General features: G+C 53.6%; 1 protein-coding gene across 1 annotated transcript in view; it reads right to left on the reverse strand.

Annotated features, from left to right (window-relative positions):
* LOC128980865 (SH3 and multiple ankyrin repeat domains protein 3-like) overlaps positions 1 to 24,945 on the reverse strand; it is a gene marked incomplete at its 3' end in the record, with an annotated part of 226,171 nt that overhangs the window by 134,621 nt on the left and 66,605 nt on the right. Inside the window, exons 10-11 of the mRNA XM_054399419.1 lie at positions 23,202 to 23,268; positions 1,254 to 1,578 (exon numbers count right to left, since the gene is read on the reverse strand). Of these exons, the coding sequence (XP_054255394.1) occupies positions 1,254 to 1,578; positions 23,202 to 23,268 (392 nt within the window). The remainder of the gene's footprint in view (positions 1 to 1,253; positions 1,579 to 23,201; positions 23,269 to 24,945) is intronic.

Below are 24,945 nucleotides of genomic sequence, written 5' to 3' on the forward strand. Positions count from 1 at the left end.
TGACAGAGCCCTGGAACAAGCTGCCCAGGGGGGTTGTGGAGTCTCCTTCTCTGGAGCCTTTCCAAACCCACCTGGATGCATTCCTGTGCAGCCTACCCTAAGTGATGATGCTCTGGCGGGGGGGTTGGACCTGATGATCTCTTGAGGTCCCTTCCAACCTCTGATATACTGTGAGACTGTGTGTGATCTCCTGCTCCTCACTGCTGTGCCATGACCCTGGCAGAACTGCCCTCTTTCCCTCCAACAAGCCATGCTGGACTTAGCCCCTACCTGCTTCCTAAGGTCCCCTTCCCCTCTCCTGACTTCTCCAAAGCACAGATGGCTTCAGCCTCCTTCTTGACCATTTCCAGCACACCTCTAAAGTCCTTTGGCTCCCTGTCCTTGCTGCCTGGCAGTGCCCAGGTTGCCTCAAAGGGCCTCAGAGCTGCTTCTGCTGTGGAATCAATCATGGAATCACTTTGGTTGGAAGAGACCTTTAGGATCTTCAGGTCCAACCATTAACCAAACCCTCCCAGGTCACCACTCAACAATGTCTCTCAGCACCACAACCTGCAACCTGCAGTCTGGTCCTTCAAGGTCCAAGTCCATCTCTTGGTAGTTGCACATAGCTCTGGACACCACCCTCCAAACCACAGCTCTGGCCCCACGGTGAGAGGTCCCAGTTTAGACCTTCCTGAGCAGATGCTGCTTCCCACCAGCCATGGCTGGACTCAGTTTCACCTCTCCAACAGAGGACTTTCAAAATCAAAGCCTGACCCTAGCTGTCACCAAAGGGCCCCTTGGCCCCACCAAGGCTCTCCAGCAGCCATCCTCCTGGACCAGAACAGATGCCAAAGGCAGCAGCGAGCAGCACCAGAGCCAACACTCTTAGATATGGCCACCAAGTGAGAGGGACCAGCAGGAGAACATGGCCCATGGCACTGACACCTACAGGCCACCACAACCACCCAATGCACGTGGAAGGCCTTCCTGTGCTGCCCAGCAGGCTGGTGATGGTATCCAGCAGCTGCTCCCAGGCCTGGTGGCTCCAGCAGAGCAATGCCCCCACACAGGACCACAGGCAGAACACCCATAACTGTGGGTCCCACCGTGCTCCACCAGCCTTCTGCTCCCCAGGGACGAGGAGATACAGGACCTCACCATGTCCCACCAACCTTCCCCCTTCCCACCCATCCCCCATCTCCCCATGGGTGCCCACTGGGCATGCTGTGGGCACCCGGCCCCCGGCCCTCTTCCCCTCCCGAAGCTCTCACCTGGCCTTGCCGCGGCTGCCCCGGCGCAGGGTTGGCATCTCGGCCTCCTTCTCCTCCTGGACGCGCTGCAGGGAGGGGGAGCGGCTGTGGGCACTGCGGGCACTGCCCGAGCTGGCCAGGCTGCCCTCGGTGCCCGCTGCCTCCTGCATCTGTGCCAGCAGCTGCGGGGGCAGGCTGCGCAGGGATGGCACTGGCGAATAGGAGCCCCTGGTGTCCACCTTCAGGTTGTTGTCGCTGGCCGAGCGCTGCAGGACGCGCGGTGAGGCCAGGCTGGCACCCAGCAGCCGGCGCCGCTTGGTGTAGCTGGGGGTCTCCCGGAAAGGCACTGTAAGAGAGGGGCAAGGCTGTCACCGCCTGCTGGGACAGAGGGCACTCAGCTCAGCAGAGGCCAGCTGCCAACCAAACAGCCTTCAGTGGGCAGCCCAGCACCACCATGGGCAGCGAGTGGTCACCCCAGCACCACCATGGGCATTGAATGGTCAACCCAGCACCACCATGGGCATTGAATGGTCAACGCAGCACCATCATGGGCATTGAATGGTCAACCCAGCAACACCATGGGCATTGAATGGTCAACCCAGCACCACCATGAGCAGCAAGTGGTCAACCCAACACCATCATGGGCATTGAATAGTCAACCCAACACCACCATGGACATTGAGTGGTCAACCCAGTACCACCATGGGCATTGATTGGTCAACCCAATACCACCATGGACATTGAGTAATCAACCCAACACCACCCAATACCACCACGGGCATTGAATGGTCAACCCAACACCATCATGGTCATTAAACCTCCAGATCATCAAGTCCAACTATCAACTCAACACCACCATAGTCATTGAATGGTCATCCCAACACCACCATGGTCACTGAACCATCAGGCCAACACCACCTTGCCCACTAAGCCATAGAACATCAAGTCCAACCATCAACCCATTGCCACCATGGTCATTAAACCACTAACCCAACCCCACTATGGCCACTAAACCATCAGATCATCAAGTCCAACCATCAAGTCAACACCACCATGGTCATTAAATGGTCAACTTAACACTGCCACGGCCATTACACCAGCAACCCAACAGCACCACAGCCACTAAACCATGAGATCATGGAGTGCAAGCCTTGACCCAGCACTGCCTGGACACCACCAAACCATGGCCCTCAGCACACCTCCACAGTTTTGGAACCCCTCCAGTGATTGGGACTCCAACACTGCCCTGGGCAGCCTGGGCCAGGCCTGGACAACCCTCAAGCGGCACAAGTTGTTCCTCATGGCCAACCTCAACCTCTCCTGGGGCAACTTGAGGCCATTTTCTCTTGTCCTGTCCCTTGTTCCTTGGGAGAAGAGACCAATCCCCACCTGGCTGCAGCCTCCTTTCAGGGAGCTGTAGAGAGCCAGAAGGTCTCCCCTTAGCCTCCTTCTCTCCAAGCTGGACAACCTCAGGTCCCTCACTGCTTCTCACTAGACCTGTGCTCCAGACCCTTCTGGCACGTGCCAGGAGAAGCCCAGCCAAGAGTGCACAGAAGGAGCCACCAGCTGCTCCCTGCCCTACCTGACCTTCAAACCTAATCCTTTGGAGCATGCAGAAGAAATGGACCTCCTGGAGCCACCTGAAGATGCCAAACTTGTCACCCTAGCTGGCCTTCAAAGCTAACCCTTGGAGGCATGCAGCAGACATAAACACCATGAAGCCACCTGAAGATACCAACTCCTACCTCTGCCTATAGCTCTGCAGAGGGAGGAAGAGTGGAAACGGAGTCATAGGAGAAGGCAGCCCTGCTGTGGAGCCCAGCACTGCAGCCCTTGGGTCAGGAAGGACCTCCTTAGATCTCATGGATGCATTTCCATCCTGACCATGAACCTGCTTAGCTTTGCCTGGCACATGGTGCTGATGTCCACTGAGGAGCCCAGAGCTGGCAACATGCCACCCACTACCGGTGCCAATGGATGAAGAAGACAGGTGAAGCACACAGAGGTCTCCTGTGCTTGTGCTCAGCAGCACACTTGCCCATGGTGTGATCCTAACAGGGGACCTCCCACCCCACTCACATTGGAGACTCTCCAGCTTCACCCTTCCAAGGTCACTCCACCCATGGCATGGTGACCAAAGGAGCACAAGTCATGAAAATGCTCCAGAGGCCACCACCATGGGTTGCAGAGGAAGGGAGAAGCCAGGCCTTCAAGCAGGATGTTGCCCAACATTGAATCACAGAACTGTCTTGGCTGGAAAAGTCCTCTGAGGTCATCTGCTGCCTGGGGAGGTTGTGGGTGCCAGGGTGCTTGAGGCCTTGAGCAGCCAAGTCTGGGTGAGAAGCAATCCTGCCCTGGAGGGGAGGTGGGAGAAGACGATCTCTGAGGTCCCTTCCAGCCTGAGCCGTCCTAGGATGATTCTATGAGCAAGTCCAACCAGCAACCCAACACCACCATGGCCATCAAACCATAAGGGCATCAAGTCCAACCAGCAACCCAACACCACCATGGCCATCAAACCATCAGGGCACCAAGTCCAACCAGCAACCCAACACCACCAAGGCCATCAAACCATGAGGGCATCAAGTCCAACCAGCAACCCAACACCCCCATGGCCATCAAACCATGAGGGCATCAAGTCCAACCAGCAGCCCAACACCACCATGGCCATCAAACCCTGTGCCCAAATCCCATGGCCACAGGTTTCTTGAGCCCCTCCAGGGATGGTGACTCCACCACCCTCCTGGGTAGACTGTTCACAGTGAGGCCTCAGATCTGTGCCATCATTGGCTCAGAATCTTGAAGCTCCTTCCCAGCTGTGCTGCTGGGCCACACTCAGATATTTTCCCAGGAGATATTTTGGGTTCAAAGTCCAGGAATTTCAGGCTGCTGGAGCTCTACCTGTTGCCATAGCAACGCAAGGAGCTTCTTGTCTGATGCCTTTCAAACACGTGCTGGAGGAATCTTCCTGCTCAAGCGCCTCAGCCTCTTGTCCACCACCTCTGTGCTGCCAATGGGCACATCCAAGCCATCCCCAACAGGGTGTGGAGTGGGAAGAAGCAAAGCCCTGGGCCGTGGAGGAAATGCAGCTCCTCAGGGTTAAATGCGTCCTGGGTTCAGTGTCTGGGAGCTTCATAGAATGGCTTGGGGGGAAAGGACCTTCAAAGTCATCCAGTCCAACCCCCTGCAGCGAGCAGGGACATCCCCAACCACAGCACAGAAAAGGTGGTGCCCACCAACTATGTGGAGGTTTGCTTCTAGTGGAACCCTCCAGGAGAGGCTGAATCACTGCTGGAAGAGATGAGGACCTTCAAAACAGGAGCTCTAGGTCAGAGGCCCTAGCCAGGGTCTCAGCAAAGATCCCTCTGGAGAAACATCTTCAGTAAGCTCCTGGAACACAGCAAGTCGCCAGGGAGCAGAAGAAAGCTGAGGCAGCAGCAAGGCCTTCAAGAGTGAGTGGGGACAGCTCTCGTAGTTATGGCATGGGGGAACAACACTGCTCCTGGGGCAGAGCATGGAAGGCTTTAGGGACCTTCAAAGTCATCCAGTCCAACCCCTTGCAGCCAGCAGAGACATCCCCAACCATAGCAGGTTGCTCACAGCCCCAAACAACCTCACCTGGGGTGGTGCCAGCCATGGAGCAGCTCCCACCTCTCTGGGCAGCCTGGCACAGGCTCTCACCACCCTCAGGGGCAAACATTTCTCCTTTCTCTCCACTCTGAAGCTCCCTCTGAGTCCCAAACCATCACCCCTGCTCCTGCCACAACAGGCCCTGCTCAAAACTCTGTCCCCAGCTTTCCTTAAGCCCTGAAAGGCCACCAGAAGGTCTCCCTGGAGCCTTCTCTTCTCCAGGCTGAACAACCCCAACTGTCCCACCTGGCCTCACAGCAGAGGCCTTCCAGCATCACTGTGGCCTCCTCTGGCCCTGCTCCACCATGTCCCTGTCTGTGCTGAGGACTCCAAAGCAATCAGAAGAACACAACCACTGTTGACATGAGCGGTAGAGGACAGCTCTCCCCAGATGCCCCAGAGCTTCTTCCCAGCCATAATGGAAGCTCTACCATGCAGCTCCAGCCCCAGCCTGGCTCTTTCTGGACAGGAGCTTGAAATGTTCAGAGAGACACAACCCTTGGCTGGGACAGCAATGAGCTGGAGACAGAATCTCCTGCAGGTGGAGAAGGCTGGAAGAGGACCTCCAGGAGAGATCCCCACATGGCATGAGCTGTGGGCTGGGCAAACCCAACAGCCTGACCCTGAAGCAAAAGAGGAGCCAGTGGAGGCAGGTTGATGTGGAAGGGTGCTGTGGGTGGGCCAAGTCCAGCAGGGCATCAGCATTTGGCACAGCCACAAGGACAGCAAAGGCCCCAGGAACGTAGCAGACAGAAGATTGAGGCCACCTCACAGATGGGACAGTGATGAAGGCAAAGGCCAGCCACAGCCTGGCTGGGTGCTGGAGCCCTTCAAGCTGCTGTTGAATTGGTGTCTTCTATGGAGAGGTGAGTAACGAACCACCAAGCCTGAAGCTGTTCCTTTCTCTCCTGGGGGACCACCAGGAAGGGAAACCTTCTGTTCTTCTGAGTCAAGAGATGGAGAAGACCTTCCTGCTCAGGCTGGAAGTGTTGGCTCAAGCAGAGCTCTTGATTCTGAGCAGGATGTGCTTCAGAGGCCCTGGCTCCAGGGGACAACACAAGCTGCAGCTGTGTGGCTGCAGCCAGGTCTCCAGAACAAGCAACAACCCCCGGAGGAGCCCCACCACTGCCTGGCTGTCCTGTGGGCCAGCTCTGCCAGCAAGGGTGCCATGATACCACATGCTCCACTGGTTGTGGACTCCTCCAGCACAGCAGAGTAGCTTCACTCAGCCAAAACTGAGGTCCCCCTCAGTTTTCCAGAGCCCTTGGTCATCTTCTGGTCAAAGGACATGGAGCCAAATTTCCTTCCTGCTGCTCTCCCTGGGGCATCCTTTGTGCCACCACCATGGAGAACTTCTCCACCAGGATTCCAAGGTTCTCCTCCACAGATGAAGACATCTCATAGCTGGGCGGAGGGGAGAGCTGAAGAGCTGCTTCCCAGCTGGGCTTTGTTGCAAAACCAGTTGGGGATGGGAAGAGCCCCCCTGGCTTGGTCTAGGCAGGTGAAGTCCCTACCAAGAGGCTCAGAGGTGCTCTGGTGTGCCAGGATACCACAGGCTGGCCTTCCCCACCAGCTGCATGGACAGCCTCTTGCTGCTCCTCAACCTGCCTCAGAATGGTCATCATCATCATCATCATCAACCCATGAGCCTGAACTCCAGCCACCAGCTGCCAGAAGGAGGGACAGCTCCAAGCTGCTGCCAGGCAGCCAATGAAAATCATGGAACCATTGTGGTTGGAAGGGATCTCGAAGCTCATGGAGTCCAACCACCAACCCAGCATTGCCAGGACACCACCAGCCCATAGCCCTCAGCACCACAGCTCCACAGCTTTGAGACCCCTCCAGGGATGGGGACTCCTACACTGCCCTGGGCAGCCTGGGCCAGGCCTGGACAACCCTCAAGGGGCAGAAATTGTTCCTCATGGCCAACCTCAACCTCTCCTGGGGCAACCTCAGGCCAGTTCCTCTTGTTCTGTCCCTTGTTCCCTGGGAGGAGACCAACCTCCAACTGACTCCAAGCTCCTTTCAGGGGAGTGTAGAGAGCTTGAAGGTCTCCCCTCAGGCTCTTCTCAAGTTCTGGAGAAGGTTGCTCTCCCCATCCACACAAAGCCACTGTGCCCAGTGGGGAAGGGAGAGAAGTAAGAGCAATAAGGATGCACCCACCCAACTCGGTGGAGCTCAAGAATCAGCTCTGAAGTCCTCTGCATCTTCTCAGGAGTTCAATCCCAGTGTGCTGGCTGCTGGCAGCAGATGAATCACTCCAGTTGCCATGGCAGCAGCAAGCACTGCCCAGACCAAACACTTCCTCCCATGCTTTGCCTCCTGCCCTCTGAAGGGACTGCTCATGGAGACACCCTTGGTGCCCAGCCCTCAAGCGAGGATGGAGCCCAACTCCCTGAGATGCTGCAGGGGCACGAGATGGTCCTTGATGCTCAGGTCTGATGGCAGGCTGGAGCTCAAGCTCCCTGAGATGCTTCAGGGGCACCTGTGCCAGGCTGCGAGCCGCAGCCTAACGAAGCTGGGCACAATCAGCACTGGCAGGGATCCAGGGCTGCTGCTCAGCCTTAAATATTCATGGAGGAGAGCAAGGCAGGAGAGCAAATGTCTCCAGCTCCAAATCTCTTCAGCTCGCAGCCCAGAGGCCACATTTCCATTTTAATAGTGGAAAATTACCCAGGAATTGGAGAAGGCTGGGAGCAGCTCCCCTCCCTGCTCCCCCAGGCAGGGGCCAGGCTGCTCCAGGACCTTCCAGGGAATTTGTTTTTCTAGGAATGAAAAAGCAAAGGGAAAGGAGGAGAAGAGGCAGAGCAGAAGCTCTCAGCTCCAGAGAGGGATGGGTGCTCCACTGGCAGGAACTGGGCTACAAAGATTGGGAACATGCTGGAAAGGTACTCTCTAAGGAAGCTCCAGCTCAGACCTGCTAGAATCACGGAGTGGTGTGGTGGGAAGGGACCTCTGGAACGGATCCAGTCCAACCCCCCTACTCCACCAGGGGCACCCACAGCAGCTGGCCCAGGGGCACAATGGCCAGGGGGGTTGGAAGCTCTCCACAGAAGGAGACTCCACAACCTCTCTGGGCAGCCTGCTCCAGGCCTCCAGCACCCTCACACCAAACAAGTTGTTCCTGATGGAACCTGCTGGGTTCCACTTGGTGCCCCTTGTCCTGTCCCTGGGCACCACTGAGCAGAGCCAGGCCCCAGCCTCTTGTCCCCCACAAGTCCTTTAGCTCTTGCTGAGCATTGATCCCTCTGGGGCTGTTCTCCTCCAGGCTCTCAGCCCCAGGGCTCTCAGCCTTTGCCCCTTACAGAGCTGCTCCAGGCCCCGCAGCATCTTCCCAGCCTCCACTGGACTCACTCCAGTAGCTCCCAGTCTCTCTGGAACTGGGGAGCCAAGAACTGAACCCAAGATTCCCTAAGGTGGCCTCACCAGGGCAGAGCAGAGGGGGAGCAGAACCTCCCTTGTCCTGCTGGCCACAACCTGATGATGTCAGCAGATATTTCTGGCACATCCTTCCTGGCTGATGCAAACCAAATTCTCTCCAATTTGAAGTTGTCCACATCCTGCCCTGGTGCCTCTGAGCTTCTCTTGGCAGTGCTGTGGAGCTCTGAGCCTTTCCCAGATTCATTCCCCTGCCCCTTTCAGAGCCTCCTCCACATCTTAGGAGTATTTGAAGGAGTATCAGAGGCAGTAGCCAGCAGCTCACAGAGCTCTGCTGTGGCTGCTTTTGAACTTTGCTGCAGCAGCTCTGGCCCTGCTGCTTTGGATGCACGATGCTGTGCTGCTGGCCTCAGAGCCAGGGAGGGGGAAGCTCTAAAAGCTGCAATTTGGGCTTTTGTGTGTGTGTGTTGGGTTTGTGTTTGGTTTTTTTTCCTCCCAGCACAGAGCTCTGGATGGGGATGGTTTCCACCAATGACTTCCACCCACCAGAAGCTGGATTTTTCTGCTTTTGTGGAGTGCTTCTAATGGGAGCAGCTCTGTGAGGAGCAAAGGCTGAGAGCCCTGGGGCTGGGAGCCTGCAGAAGAGCAGCTCCAGAGGACATCTGAGCAATGCTCAGCAAGAGCTAAAGAACCTGTGGGGGGCAAGAGGCTGGGACCAGACTCTGCTCACTGGTGCCCAGGGACAGGACAAGGGCCAAGGGGCACCAAGTGGACCCCAGGAGGTTCCATCAGGAGCAACTTGTTTGGTGTGAGGGTGCTGGAGGCCTGGAGCAGGCTGCCCAGAGAGGTGGTGGAGTCTCCTTCTGTGGAGAGCTTCCAACCCCCCCTGGCCATTGTGATCCTGGGCAAGCTGCTGTGGGTGGTCCTGCTGGAGCAGGGGGGTTGGACTGGATGAGCTCCAGAGGTCCCTTCCCACCTCACCACACTGGGATCCTGTGAAATCTCACTGAGAAGAATCTGCTGCCAGCAGAAGCTTGGGTGCCAGTGGTGACACTGAAGTTCTGCTGACCTGCCAGCAGAGAACCTTTTCCCAGACCCAACAGAGAACCACAAATGGAGAAGATCAGGTGAGGATGTGCCCAATAGCACCCAGGCAGGCAGCTCTTGGTCCAGCAGGAGTCAATGTCCTGCTCCAGCAATGACTTGGGCCAAATGGAGACCCTTGGCATTAAGGTGATGCAAGGCCTGGTGGGATGACCTTGGCCAAGTGTCACTGGTGGAGGGGGTTGGGATGACCACAAGTGAAAATGTGGCACACTGAGGGTGTTGAGAGCCTGGCCCAGGTTGCCCAGAGAGATGGAGGTGTCCCATCCTGACAAGCTGCTGCAGCCAGACCTGAACCACCACCAAGGCACAGGGCCAGCAAGGCAAAGGAGGGGATTCTGCCTCTCTGTTCTGCTGGACAGCCCTCTGCAGTGCTGGGGCAGCTCTGGAGTCCTCAGCACAGACAGGGACGTGGCGGAGCAGGGCCAGAGGAGGCCACAGCAATGCTGGAAGGCCTCTGCTGTGAGGCCAGGTGGGACAGTTGGGGTTGTTCAGCCTGGAGAAGAGAAGGCTCCAGGGAGACCTTCTGGTGGCCTTTCAGGGCTTAAGAAAGCTGGGGACAGAGTTTTGAGCAGGGCCTGTTGTGGCAGGAGCAGGGGTGATGGTTTGGGACTCAGAGGGAGCTTCAGAGTGGAGAGAAAGGAGAAATGTTTGCCCCTGAGGGTGGTGAGAGCCTGTGCCAGGCTGCCCAGAGAGGTGGGAGCTGCCCCATGGCTGGCACCACCCCAGGTGAGGTTGTTTGGGGCTGTGAGCAACCTGTTGTGGTTGGGGATGTCCCTGCTGGCTGCAGGGGGTTGGACTGGATGACTTTGAAGGTCTCTTCTGGCCCATGATGCCATGAGAGACAAGAAAGGCTGTCCACAGAGTGACCTCTAGGCTAGGACAGGATCATCTCACCAGGCTCCACCATAGCCTGAGGGAAGATGAACCATCTGGGGAAGCACTAAGGAAGGTTGCCTACTGCAGGGAGGAGGTCACACAGTCCATGTGTTCTGAAGAATGGGATCCAACCAAGAGCAACTCAAGCAGCAGAGGAGAAATCACACAACCAGCAACCAACCCTTGGAAACTGCAGTGTCTTCTGCTCCTCTGGGAGGTTATTGTGGAACAAAAAAACTCCATCCAAACTCAGCCCACAGCTCCCAAAATAATGCTCAGCACCAGCAAGAGCTCCAAAGAAAGTGAGGCAGTGGTTCAGAAGCTGGTCAGCTCCATCCATATGCAGTCAAGAACCAAGCAGAAGCTATTTGTGGGTCCACCAAGGTGACCCTCACTCATTTTGGTGTCCTGGGAAAGAGGTCCCTAGGCCCAGGGTTGCAGGGAGCTGGGCAGGCATGGCTGTCTCCATCCCACTGTGACAACAATAGGGCACTGTGGCCTTCGGAATCCATTGCTCCCCAGGAGCTTTGGTTTGCTTCCTTGAGCAGGTGTGAGACAAGGAGGGCACATGCAGGTCAAGGAGCTCACAGGATCACAGGAGGTTAGAGGCTGGAAGGGACATGGAAATGCTGCTCTTGGGCTGGCTCCAGGAAAGCTCCTTAGTGAGCAATAAGCGATCCTTGGATTGAACCCCCCAGTGTCCTGAAGCTTCGGTGGCTCAGCCATCAGCTGGTGAGTCAACATCCAAAGCCTCAGATCCTCTTCTAACACCTCACAGAACGGTTTGGGTTGGAAGGGACCTCCAAAGGTCATCCAGTCCAACCCCCATCATGGTCCAAATTACCACCCTTGTGTCAGCTCACACAGAGAAGGACCAAGGAGACCTTCGTTTCTGTCTGCACTCATCAGCTTACCCACCTGGGATGAATACCTAAGGAGGAGGTGGGCAAGCAGGTCACTTTCTGACCTCTCTCATGCCCAATCTCTGTCTTCTTCACAGCTCCAAAGAACTGGAAAAAGTCATAGAACCATGGAATTGGTTTGGTTGCAAAAGTCCTCAAACACCACCAAGTCCAGCCATCAACGCAACACCCCCATGGCCATCCAACCATGAGGGCATCAAGTCCAACCAGCAACCTAACACCACAATGGCCATCCAACCATGAGGGCATCAAGTCCAACCAGCAACCCAACACCACCATGGTCATCCAACCATGAGGGCATCAAGTCCAACCAGCAACCCAACACCACCATGGCCATCCAACCATGAGGGCATCAAGTCCAACAAACTACCCAACACCCCCATGGCCATCCAACCATGAGGGCATCAAGTCCAATCAGCAACCCAATACCACCATGGCCATCCAGCCATGAGGGCATCAAGTCCAACCAGCAATCCAACACCCCCATAGCCATCAAACCATCAGGGCATCAAGTCCAACCAGCAACCCAATACCACCAAGGCCATCCAACCATGAGGGCATCAAGTCCAACCAGCAACCCAACACCACCAAGGCCATCAAACCATGAGGGCATCAAGTCCAACTGTAGGAGATTGTCCAGAGTCAGGACACGGACTCAATATGAGTTAAAGTCCGGCTCAGCCAGAGTCAAGACACAGGCCCAATATGAGTTCAGAATATTGCTCATTTATTATTATAAGACACAGGCTTTATAGTGTTATGTGCTGTCCATGCGGATAACGTTAGCCTGCAATTGCCTAACATACATTGCTCACGCGCCCGTTACTAGACGCTGATTGGAATACGGTATCGGCAATGTTTTTCTGCCTTGCAGTTCCAACACCCGGCTTCATCTCCTGTTTACCGCTCTGCCAAGCTTTCTCTTATCAGCCTCTCAAGGACAAGTCAGCTTGTTTATAGTTAGTTTAGCTTGGCTTGTGCATCTCATGGCCTTTTATGTTCTGGCCATTTCTCTACATCCAACCATCAACCCAACACCACCAAGGCCATCCAACCATTGGGGCATCAAGTCCAACCAGCAACCCAACATCACCAAGGCCATCAAACCATGAGGGCATCAAGTCCAACCAACAACCCAATACCACCAAGGCCATCAAACCATGAGGGCATCAAGTCCAACTGTAGGAGATTGTCCAGAGTCAGGACACAGACTCAATATGAGTTAAAGTCCTGCTCAGCCAGAGTCAAGACACAGGCCCAATATGAGTTCAGAATCTTGCTCATTTATTATTATAAGACACAGGCTTTATAGTGTTATGTGTTGTCCATGCGGATAACGTTAGCCTGCAATTGGCTAACATACATTGCTCACGCGCCCGTTACTGGACGCTGATTGGAATACGGTATCGGCAATGTTTTTCTGCCTTGCAGTTCCAACACCTGGCTTCATCTCCTGTTTACTGCTCTGCCAAACTTTCTCTTATCAGCCTCTCAAGGACAAGTCAGCCTGTTTATAGTTAGTATAGCTTGGCTTGTGCATCTCATGGCCTTTTATGTTCTGGCCATTTCTCTACAATTCCCCTGTTTCCTTTTTGCACAAGCCAGGCCTAATTGGTAATGTGAAATAATAAGCGTTTTATACACGACAAAACACAACTAAGGCATAGCAAACCAATTAACACTATTGCTAATATTAAGAGTCTAGTCTGCACTAACCCTTTCAGCCAAACACTCAGGCCCAGCCAAGCATCTAGAAGTGTTGTTTTACCTTTTGAGAGTGGGCAATTAATTGCTGAATTTCTTTATGAATAGATTTAGAGTGATCTTGCAGATCCATACAACACAATCCTTCAAATTCAGCACACCCATACTAGTGGCGTTCGCCTGCTTGACTACCCAGCAAGCTAGTCTTCCTAAATTTGATGTGTTGTAGCTGCTTTGGGATTTGCAAGGCCACTGTTGCAGTCAGCATCCAAAGGATGATGAAGGCACCGGTTGAACCCACCATGCTGGGACCCTATGTGGTCCAAAACCTGTTGAGACACAAACATATCCTCCACCCCAGGTTATTAATTCACAGGGATCAGAACATTGACCTGTTTCTGGGTCCCAAACTTTTACTTTGACACCTGATGGCACTACACTGGTGGTGGTCAAAGAATTGAAATGATGTATCATTGGTGTTTCTTGGGGATCATTCGAGAGCTGCAAAAGGTTTAAAACATATATAGCTTTGTTTAACCGGGCCTCTGGAGAATCTCCTGCCATTCCCCCTCTTTGTTTTGCAAAAGTTGCTTCAGTGTGCCATGTAGGGGAATGGGGAATGCTGAGAACATGAGTGATAGCCCACAACTGCAATAACGAATTAACTTTACCAGATAGGTAGGCTGGGCCATTTGTCTGTTCCTGGCTAAACATTGCTTAACTATAACATTTTGGTGACTTAACATATAAATGCACATAAACATATTCTCTAATTACATGACATTAAGGCATTGAGGCATTCAGTCCCAAATAAGATGTTTCCTTGGGGCACACTCGTGCGGTCAGCTTCAGGTCAACGCTTCTGATCTCAGTTAAACAGGCACTGTGGTCAGACTCAGTGATCAGCTGATTGTCAGCTTCACTGGCGCTGCTGTTTGTCCCATCCTTTGAGTCTTGCGCTGGGCCTAACCATGCCGGCATCAGGAAAACCTGTAGGTGGGAAAAGATGAATCCCTTTCCTAGCCCTGAGTTTTCCCTAGGGTAAACCTCTGTACCAAAAAAGGAAAAGATTTTTTTTTTGTTGCTTTTCATATTCTTATAACCTTATCTTAAAACCTTTATAAACACAAAAACCAAAACAACACTCTATAACATTCCTAAAATAAAGTCTTATGTCCTGTTAATATCAAAAAAGGTCCTAAAAACGTAAAAAATTACGTGAGAATTAAACCATCAATGTAATGTGCAAGAAAACAACAAAAAAAAAGATAATGCGCGCTTTTCAAAATGAAAACTTATTTACCATATAGATAGAGCTCTTTTTTGAAATTTGCCAGCAGACTCAAAAAAAAGAGAGGTTTGAACCAGAAAAAAGGAAAAAAAGAGACCTTAACCTATAAACTCATAAAACCAGTAGCACTTACACAGTATTATGCTTGATTAGAAAAAATACTTTAACACAATAACTAAAAACTTATAAGCAAACTTCATTTTCTATAACACTTAATATACCTTATTACCAAAGTACCAAATTTGTCATATGAGTGCTCTTTGTGAAAACACAGTAATTGGAAACACTAAAATAATAAATTTCCCAAATGCCTTACAATCAGAAATAATGATAAAAACAATACATATATATCAAGTTTGCATAAAATGGCGAGATACCTTTCTTAAGAAAACTTAACACTGTTACTTTAAAATTAGAACACAGGTTTCTGCAGATCAACAGCTGCAAAACAAGGGAGTGAGAGAAGGAAGGAGGAGGGAAGGGGGGAAGGAGAGGGGGAAAAGGAGGGAGGTAGGGCAGGGGGGAAGGAGGGAGGGGGGGAAGGCAATTTTTTTTGTTTTTTTTTACTCTGTAGAATTCCTTTAATTGCAACAGTTTGAAAAAACAGCTATATTTGAGTTGCAGCTCAGTCCTTGTGGCCTTTGCAGGATAGAAATGCTCTCATGTAAGTGCCTGAAGCCACTGCTGCCACCAATTCACCTCTGTGGGCAGCTGCAGCTGAGTCCTCACTGATGTCAATGCTGGAACCTTTCTTGCCATTGTTGGAGGGGGTGTACTTCCCATATCCGAGTTCAGCTCAGAGACTCAAGAGATCTGTTGGTCTTTCCTCTTTCAGAGTCTCTGTCCTGCCCTGCGCTCTGCTCTTCGCCTCTTTGAGCTCTGTAGCTCTGCTGGCTCTGAGGATGCTGCTGACTGCCATGCAGTTGCAGAAGGATGAGCAGATTTTGAGGGCTTTGGTGTAGTTTGCAATCTGAGTCACAAAGGAGATGCTTTCACTGCTCTCAGAGGGGCTCCCCTCTGCTGGGGCTGGCTCCGGAGGGAGGACAACCCAGCTCTCCTCTGAGGGTCTCTTGGGAGCAGTGGGGTAGCTTTCCTCCAGGTCTGCAGGGGCAGATTTGTTCTCTACTGCTTCTGGAAATTTGAGGTTTGCACAAGGCAGAGGTGACATCCCCAAGAACTCCTCTTCATCCTCTTCTTAGCCTGGCTCCTCTTGGTGAATGCTCTGTTCTGTTCGTTGCTTCAGAGCCTTTGAGTAGGGGTCTCAGTGACTCTAAATCTGATCCACTGCAAATCTCCCATAAGGGTCTGGATATCAGCAAGAGTTTTTAACTCAGTCTTAAACGTAGTTTTCTGGGGGACAATGATGCTGTCATTAATAGACCACCCAAGATATTTCCAAGGCGCTGATCCATTCACCTTTTCCGGGGCTACTTGCAGTCCCGCTTGATTATGGCGATGTTGACCGAGGCCGCAGGGTGATGATGAGAGACTGGAATGGGTTGTCCAGGGAGGTGGTTGGGGCCCCATCCCTGGAGGTGTTTAAGGCCAGGCTGGATGAGGCTCTGGCCAGCCTGATGTAGTGTGAGGTGTCCCTGCCCATGGCAGGGGGACTGGAACTAGATGATCCTTATGGTCCCTTCCAACCCTGACTGATCCTATGATTCTATGATAGCGAGCAGCTGTTGCTTTGCCATCATGCTGCCCCTGCTCCCGCGGTGTTACTGGGTTCAGGCCTAAGGGCAGGCTGGCATCACTGCTCTGAGGCTCCTAATGGCCCAATCAGGGGCCTTCTGCCTCCTCCACTTCTGCACTGATGTCCATACAATTTGAAAATTCAAAGGCTGGGGTGAGAAACTACAAAAACTTCCATGCCAAAGTCTCTAGATATTTATGGGTGCAAGCTGTTAGCACCTCATTCACAGCAGGATTTCCCAAAGCACACAAAACTCTTTGGCAATCAATGTTTCCCACTTGCTTTTCTAAGGCAACCTCAGTGTCCGGCACTGCTTTAATCTCTCTGATCTTATCTTCCTTCTTAGCACAGTCCCAAAACTTAGCTCTGATCTTGGGTCAAGTTAGAAAGGTGGTGCTTGGTTGCTGAAAAGAGCATCTGCTGAAGCTGAAAGGCCTCACATTTATGCTCCTGAGCCATGCCTCTCCACTGCTCTTTAACAATATCTATAAGAGTATTCAAAACAGTTTACTTTCTTGTGTGCAAGTCCTGTACAACTTTCGAGCCCAAACTGGTGATTAAGCTGCTGACTAGTCCCTGGAGCTGCTTTTTCCACAGGGAAAGTCATGGGCTCACTAGAGTTATCAGAAACACTCATAAGGGAATGCATCTGCACTGGAGTGCTAATCGCACGTGGCCAAGTCACCCCCGAAGCAGCTTTCTGATGAACCAGCTGCCAAAGTCTTGATGGTGATGGAGGGGTACAGTTAGAACACAGAGAGGGAGAAGTCAACATTCTCCTCCCCCCACAGTCCTTTGCGACCTCACAGCCCGGGGTGAGATCTCCTTCTCACCTTCTTCGTCATGGTGGTGGAGGAAAATTACTGCTGCTGTTGAGGATCGTTAGGGAAAATCAATGACAGTTGAACAAAGTCTCGGGGACTTTTCCACTTCATAGGGATTTTAAGTTGCTCATTAGGAAGAGGATTTTCTACTCTCCAGCACCCTTTTCCTCTGGCACCGACAGAGCAGCTGGGCAGCTAGGGGCGGGGGCGCGGAGACTGCTGGTATGTCATCCACTGCTTTAGTTATCTCCCCCACACTCAACTCAATTCCCTTTTCTTTTAGCTCCATTTTAAATTCCTCCTCCTTTTTTTTACCTTGCTCTTGCTTGAGTTCTTTATTTCCTCTCATTAAGGCATACCATAAATAATTAGCCAGCTTCTGCTGTGCAGCAACACTAAAGGTGGAGCTGCAAAAGAAATTCCTTATTGCTTGCCCCATAGAAGCAGCCTCTTCAAATCATAGTCAATAGCTTTTATACCTCTGTGCTTTAGGAGCATTTCCAAAATTCCAATGACTAAATCCTATTTCCTTTGTTAGATTCTGTCCCGTTATGTTCCTGGTGGCTCACCTTAATAGGTACGGGTCCGGGCCAGGCAGATTCCTATGATGCAGGCTGGGGGGCTTCTCCTGCGGGGCCACACGCCTCAGGGGCGAGCCGCAGCGCAGTTCTCTCAGCTGAGGTGGGGCCCCCGGGTCCCTTGCCCGTGGCAGTGGCAGTGGGTCAGTGCTGCCCTGCCCTTGGCTGGACTCCAGCCACCAGAGGCTGGCGGCGAGGCCGTGCCAGGGCCAGGCCGGGCGGGCTGGACTGTGGTGTCGCCGCTTGTCCAGCAACCTGCGTCTGTGTGTCCGTCTTGTCTTGTCTGCAGGGCTCCGATGGGGTGAGTGCCTTCTGCTCTTAATCCTGTTCGCACTTCAGCCGTACCTGCCTCCTGCTTCTCTGTGATACTAAACATGAGTTCAGGGTCCTTTAAATGTCCTTTTTCTTTTGCCCATTGACAGGGCTCTTTGAGCCGCTTCATGCTCACGCCAGCACCTTGCTTAGCAAGCAATAGTGTGAATGCCGCCTCCCAACTCATCCTTGGTTAAGCGGTCTTCTGTAGCGGGTCCAACAACTGGTGCGCTCAGTTGAATTCCAGCTCTCCCTCTGGGATGCCACCCACTCCAATCTCCTTGTCCCCCGTCCGCACCTTTTTCCGACGTGGGGTTCCTGGGTCCCAATACAGGAGGTGAGACGTAACTTCACACCCAGCTACTGCCGCTTTTGCCTTGCAGTGCCACTCCTGTTGAGGGTCAGAAATAGTCGCATAGCAACTCGTCTCTCTACCAGACTCTGCCACAGCTTCTCGGCATAGCCTGTCTTCTTGTTGCAATTCAATTAGATCCTTAATAGAGACATCCTGATTTGTCCCGGTTCGGGCGCCAGCTGTAGGAGATTGTCCAGAGTCAGGACACGGACTCAATATGAGTTAAAGTCCGGCTCAGCCAGAGTCAAGACACAGGCCCAATATGAGTTCAGAATATTGCTCATTTATTATTATAAGACACAGGCTTTATAGTGTTATGTGCTGTCCATGCAGATAACGTTAGCCTGCAATTGGCTAACATACATTGCTCACGCGCCCGTTACTAGACACTGATTGGAATACGGTATCGGCAGTGTTTTTCTGCCTTGCAGATCCAACACCTGGCTTCATCTCCTGTTTACTGCTCTGCCAAGCTTTCTCTTATCAGCCTCTCAAGGACAAGTCAGCCTGTTTATAGTCAGTATAGCTTGGCTTGTGCATCTCATGGCCTTTTATGTTCTGGCCATTTCTCTACATCCAACCATCAACCCAACACCACCAAGGCTATCCAACCACGGGGGCATCAAGTCCAACAAGCAACTCAACACCACCAAGGCCATCCAACCATGGGGGCATCAAGTCCAACGAGCAACTCAACACCACCAAGGCCATCCAACCATGGGGGCATCAAGTCCAACCAGCAACCCAACAGCCCCGTGGCCATCAAACCATGAGGGCACCAAGTCCAACCAGCAACCCAACACCACAATGGCCATCCAACCATGAGGGCATCAAGTCCAACCAGCAACCCAACACCACCAAGGCCATCAAACCATGAGGGCACCAAGTCCAACCAGCAACCCAACATCACCATGGCCATCAAACCATGAGGGCATCAAGTCCAACCAGCAACCCAAAACCCCCATGGCCATCCAACCATGAGGGCATCAAGTCCAACCAGCAACTCAACACCACCAAGGCCATCAAACCATGGGGGCATCAAATCCAACCAGCAACCCAACACCACCAAGGCCATCCAACCATGGGGGCATCAAGTCCAACCAGCAACCTAACACCATCAGGGCTATCAAACCGTGTCCCCAGGTACCATGGCCACAGGTTTCTTGAACACCTTCATGGATGGGGACTCTACCACCACCTCCTTGGGCAGCCTGTTCCAGTGCCTGTCCCAGTCAAGAAATTGCTCCTCATGTCCAACCTGGCACAATCTGAGGTCATCTCCTCTCATCACCTGATCTCAGGCAGAACCCCCTCAGCCCAACCCCCACTGCACCCCAACCTCCTTTTAAGAAGCTGTAGATAGCAATGAGACCCAAAGTGGAAGGAGAAGAAGGTTGTGTTGCAGCAGTGCTGATGCAGAGCTGGGCTGCAGCATCTCAAGCAGACATGGTGGTGTGGCTTTGACCTGGACACATGGGCCAAGAAGACTAACACAACCCAAAAGCCAAAGCCACCACGGGGTCACTGAGGGACTGATCAGGAATCAATTCCTTTGAGCTGAGGTTGGTGGTTCCTTTGAACAAGTTCTGCACCAGGAGGTTGCTGGAACACTGGAGCAGGTTGCCCTGGGAGGTGGTTGAAGCCCCATCCCTGGAGATCTTCAAGGTGAGGCTGGACAAGGCTCTGAGCAACCTGCTCTAGTGGAGGATGTCCCTGATGACTGCAGAGGGTTGGACTGGATGAGCTTTGGAGGTCCCTTCCAACCCATTCAGTGATTGTGTGCCACAGGAATGATGAAGAGCAGGGAGCAGCTGAGGTGGGATCCAGCTGAGCAAGCCCAGGTGCAGTTGGCACCACTGCCAATGCTTGGATGGGAAGCAGGCAGGTGGTGCCCAGCTCAGGCTCCTGGCTGGGGTGACACATGTGATGTCCATGTGGATTTCAGACTTCAACACCAATGGGACGTGCCAGGAGGTCGTCCCAATGTTCAGACACAACCATTTCCTCACCAGCTCCTGGAGCTCATGCTCCAGCACCACCTCCAGGGGCTGTGCTGGCATCCAGACACCCAGCTCAGGACCACCTTGGAGTGGGCTCTCCCCTTCACACCTCCCTTCAAACCAACTCAAGCTTCTAAAGGAGGTGTCCCAGGTTCTTCCCCAAGAGGTTACCACTTAACTGAGAGGTCTCCAAGTCTGCTGGGAGCAGCTGAAGACCAAGCTCTGCAGCCATGCTCCAGGAGAACTTCCTGCTGCTAAGGAAGGGGTCAGGGTCAGGGTTTAGGGTTAGGGATTAGGGATTAGGATTAGGGGTTAGGCTTGGTCTTCCCTCACTACCCCTTCAGGAACCATCCCCACACAAGCAACTGCAGAGGCTGCAGTGACCAACAAGCACCAGAACATGCCACCAAAGGTCTGTGGTGGCACTGACAGGTCCTCACCCTTCCACTTCTCATGTTCAGTGGCTACTCATGGTCTTGTCCATCTGCAGGACCATAAAGCAAGAGGAAGAAGAAATGCTGGAGCAGCTCAAGTCCATTTTCTACCTCTAAGAACATCTCCTCCCTCCCCAGAGCTGCAGCCTTCCACTCTGACCTTCTTCAACCCCCACCGCTGGTGGCTGTGATGAACGAAAGTGACTCTTGGTCCCTGAACGAACTTAAGGGTCATTGCTCTGTGCATAGGGGGCTGTAAAAGAGGTCCTACAACTCAGTGGGCTACCAAGAGCCACCTCACCTCTGACCACCCAGCACCCACACTGGGAATCTTACTTCAAGCTGAGTGAGACCTTGGCTAGCCCCATGGGCTGAGAGCAGATGAAGCACCTCAAGTGTTCTTCTGGAACAGTTTTCTGTCTTGCTTTCACCTGCCAGAAGCTCAGGTTCAACTCCCTGGGCTTGCTCTTCATTGTGTGACAGCTACAGCCAGCTCCAACCCCAGAAGAACCTTCAAGAGCCTGCAGGTGCAGCCTCATGGCCTGCAGAGAACATCCTTCTGCTACCCACCCTTCTTGCTACTGCCACAACACAGCAGGTCCTCTCCAAACAGTTCTGGTGGTGGGGCCACCCATTAAGGTCTCAGACCCTAATATTGGGAACTCAAGAAGATGTTTCCAGGAGCTATCACAACACTGCCCCTTTTCTCCCCAACTCAGTGTCAGCATTTCCTCAACTGTTGTTGAGAAAGGAGCAGACCATGGTCCTTGCCCATCCAAACCTGCCCAGGCTGCTCTCCTGGCTCAGAGAAAGGAGCAGACCATGGTCCTTGCCCATCCAAACCTGCCCAGGCTGCTCTCCTAGCTCAGAGGTCACCTCTCAGCTCTGTAATAATTTCCAGAAAGCAATTTCTCCTTGCTTGAGAAGTTCACTGCTGGCTCCCCCTGACCCCAGGTAGATGCCATCTGGCCCTGCTGCTCTTCCTGTGCCTACCTGACCCACTTTCCAGGAGGAGCTGTGGCCAACACATGGACAAGCCACCCTCCCAACCTGTCCTTTCTTCTTGCATGGCCTCAATAAGAGCAATTGAGCTGCTCCACCACTGAGTCAGCTTCCACCACAGCAGAGTTTAGTCTGGAAGGGACCTTTGGGGGTCATCTGGCTCCCACAGCCCCTTTCCTCTTGAGTCACCAGGGTGGGTTTCCTGCCAGCACTGCCAGGAATGGTCAAGGCTTTCCCCCAAGCCCCTTCTGATCTTCCACCTTCCACCAAGGATCAGCAGAAGGCAGCTGTGATGAGGGACACCCTGGGGCCCAGGTTCCTACATCACACAGCCAAGAGCCCAGACCAGTACCTGCTGGCTGTTTCCAACTCCACAAGCAGTCCCTTTCCAGCTGCTGACCTTCTGAGGAGGCAACACACTGAGGACCAACCCTTCACACTGGTTGCAGAGAGAGCTCTTGGCCCATGAGGTCAAGAAAAAGTCAACCAGTGTTGCTCTTGGGTGACCTGAAGCTCAGCTTGGCAATGGCTTCTCCTAGCTCATGGCAACATCTACACCACAGGAGGACAGAGGAGATGCCACATGGAGAAGGTCAACCGGAAGGCGGAAAACCATCCTTCCATGAAGAGGCAAGGCCAAGGGGCAATGGATATACTACAGCACAGGAGGTTCCACCTCAACATGAGGAGGAACTTCTTCACTGGGAGAGTCCCAGAGCACTGGAACAGGCTGCCCAGAGAGGTTGTGGAGTCTCCTTCTCTGGAGACTTTCCAGCCCCATCTGGATGTGTTCCTGTGTGACCTGTGCTGGATTCTCTGGTCCTGCTCTGGCAGGGGGTTGGACTCCATGATTTCTGGAGGCCCCTTCCAACCCCTAACACATCTGGGATCTGTGATCCTGTGAACCCAGCCAGTGAGGGACATCTTCAGGAGGAACAAAACCAGGATGGTTGCCACCAGAACACCTGCAGCCAGCAAGGGCTGAGGCAACACAAAAGGCAGGAGACTGAGGACCTGTGACCACTCCACAGGGCTTGGTGGGGCCTGAAGGGGAGGAGGCTGAAGGGTCTGGACCTCCTGAGGAGCATGGGACAGGAGAGCAGAGGAAGCAAGAGCCCAGAAGGTGAGGAGGGAAGAGCCAGTGGAGGGACAGCAAGGACCTTATGCCCCAACCTCTGGTGGCACTTCTGGCCTGCAGGGAGCCTGAGGACTTGGCTTGGAGGGCAACAGCTCAAACAGACTGATCCTGAAGCCTGAGTTCCTGATGGCTCTGCAGGATTGAGGATCCATCTCCACACAGCTCCAGCTCCTTCTGCCACAGCCCAGAGCCAGATGGAGAAGCCTCATGGATCTGGGTGGCCTCCCAGCAGATGGCCCTGACAGAATTGGGACCAGCAGGAGATAAATTCCAGCAGGAGCGACCAGGAGGATGGCTTCTCCCCTTAGTGTGGGGCAGCTCCATAACCAATGTCACTGCTTAGACAGGGGATGGCTCCTCCTTGCACCAAGCCTCACCAGGAGATGATCTCTAGCATGAAACAGCCTCAGAGATGCCAAGAGAGAGAAGGGCAGAGGTGTGACCAAAGAGCTTCCCAGAGCTCCTCCAGACTCAAAGTTTGGCTGATCCTTCAGCTGGCAATCTCAGGAGCCAAGACTGGCTGAGCAAACAGCTTCTGATGGCCCCAAGGGGACAGCAGATCCCTCCTGCTGCTCCCAAACCCAAGACCCAAGGGACAGCTCCCACCCACCACCAGCTGAAAGCCCCACAGGGACACAGCTTTGGGGTCCACAGGAGAAAAACCCCAACCAAACAACAACCCCAGGAGTGAAACAGGGGGAAGGAGCAGCAAGCTGCGACTCACCAACATCAGACTCTTTGTGGGTTTTGATGATCTCAGCCAGCTCGAAGTTTCCTGCAATGATGGCCACCTGAAAAGAGAAGGGAGAGCAGAGGCTTGAGGAGCTCTTAGCAGCTCGGGTGAGGGCCACCTGGAACACAACAGCTACTTGCCATGGAGGAGGGCAGGGCCACAGCTTGCTCTGCCTCAGCTCAGCCCATCAGCACCCCCTATGGAGCAGAAGACACAGGAACAGCTGTGGCCATGGCCTGTGCCACCAGAGCACGGGGAGCAGCTGGCAGGGAGCCCTGCCCCTCTCCTCAGCCTGCTGCTGCTGCCAGCCACCAACTCATCTTAGGGCTCCCAGGCCCTGCCAAGATGTTCTCCAGCCTGAAGCTTTCCAGTGAAGCCTCCTTTAGCCAACCAAAGCCACCAAGCTCACCTGAAGGGTCTCCACAAGCCTAACTCCTGCCCACTCCAGAGCAAGGAGCTGGCCAAGGAGCTGCTTCCCTTCACAAAGCTGCCCCCAGCAAGGCCACAGTGCTTCAGACCAGCTTTGCCCAGCACCAAGAACAAGCTCTGCACCATGAGGGTGGTGGAACACTGGAACAGGTTGTCCAGGGAGGTGGTTGAGGCCCCATCCCTGGAGACCTTCAAGGTGAGGCTGGACAAGGCTCTGAGCAACCTGCTCTAGTGGAGGATGTCCCTGCTGACTGCAGGGAGTTGGACTGGATGAGCTCTGGAGGTCCCTTCCATGACCATTCTTTGATCTTGGAGAACTTAAGGACCAAACAAGGGGTGCAGAAGGCTTTAAGGTGTGCCAGAAGCACAGTGGGATGCACAGGAGGGGCATGGAAGCCATCACTGTTCCTTGGGAAGCTAAAGCTGCCCTGGACTGGACGGGTTGGGTCTCGTGTTTGATGTCCCCATGAACCACAGCCCCCTCTGCCCTTCCCACCCCTCCTAGCACACCAAGGCCCTGCTGAAGCTTCTCAGGAGGGTGCCCTCACTTAGCACCACCTACAGAGGAGAAGCAGCTGGACCAAGAAGATCCTGGGTGAAAACAAAGAGCTGCTGCTCAGGGCATGGAAGCAGCTGAGATACAGCTGCTCTTTGGACCTCTGGTCCACACTGGAGCCACCACCCCCCTCCACACCTTCTCTTTAACCCATGTTTGCTCCTCAGGATGAACGTATTCAAGCAGGTAGCAGACAGCAAGCCTCTGGTCAAGCCATGAGCATCAGCAGCAGCTCCAGCTGGCTCAAGGGTCCCCTGCCCTCCTCCATGAGCAGCTCAGGAGTAGGAGCTCCACAGGCATGGAGCTCCATGTGCATTGTACCACCAGCTGATGGGGAAGGGCTCAATTTAACTGGGTGACTCAGCACCAGCCACACCTCTGCTATCAGCCTTCAGCAGCAGAAGCAGTCCTACTACCCTCACTAGTGAAGCCTTCTCCTCCTTCTCCTTCTCCAGGGCCCAGGATGCACCTTCCACTCCTGAGCCAGGAGCCACCAGCAATGGCTGGAAGAAAGGAACCTTCCTTCTGTGTTGGGAGATTCACAGCACCTCAGCATGGTGAGGTGGGAAGGGACATCTGGACCTCATCCAGTCCAATCCCCCTGCTCCACCAGGGGCACCCACAGCAGCTTGCCCAGGGTCACAATGGCCAGGGGAGGGTTGGAAGCTTTCCACAGAAGGAGACTCCACAACCTCTCTGGGCAGCCTGCCCAGGCCTCCAGCACCCTCACACCAAACAAGTTGCTCCTGG

This window comes from Indicator indicator, chromosome 3 (assembly GCF_027791375.1).
Source record: "Indicator indicator isolate 239-I01 chromosome 3, UM_Iind_1.1, whole genome shotgun sequence".
NCBI lineage: Eukaryota > Metazoa > Chordata > Aves > Piciformes > Indicatoridae > Indicator > Indicator indicator.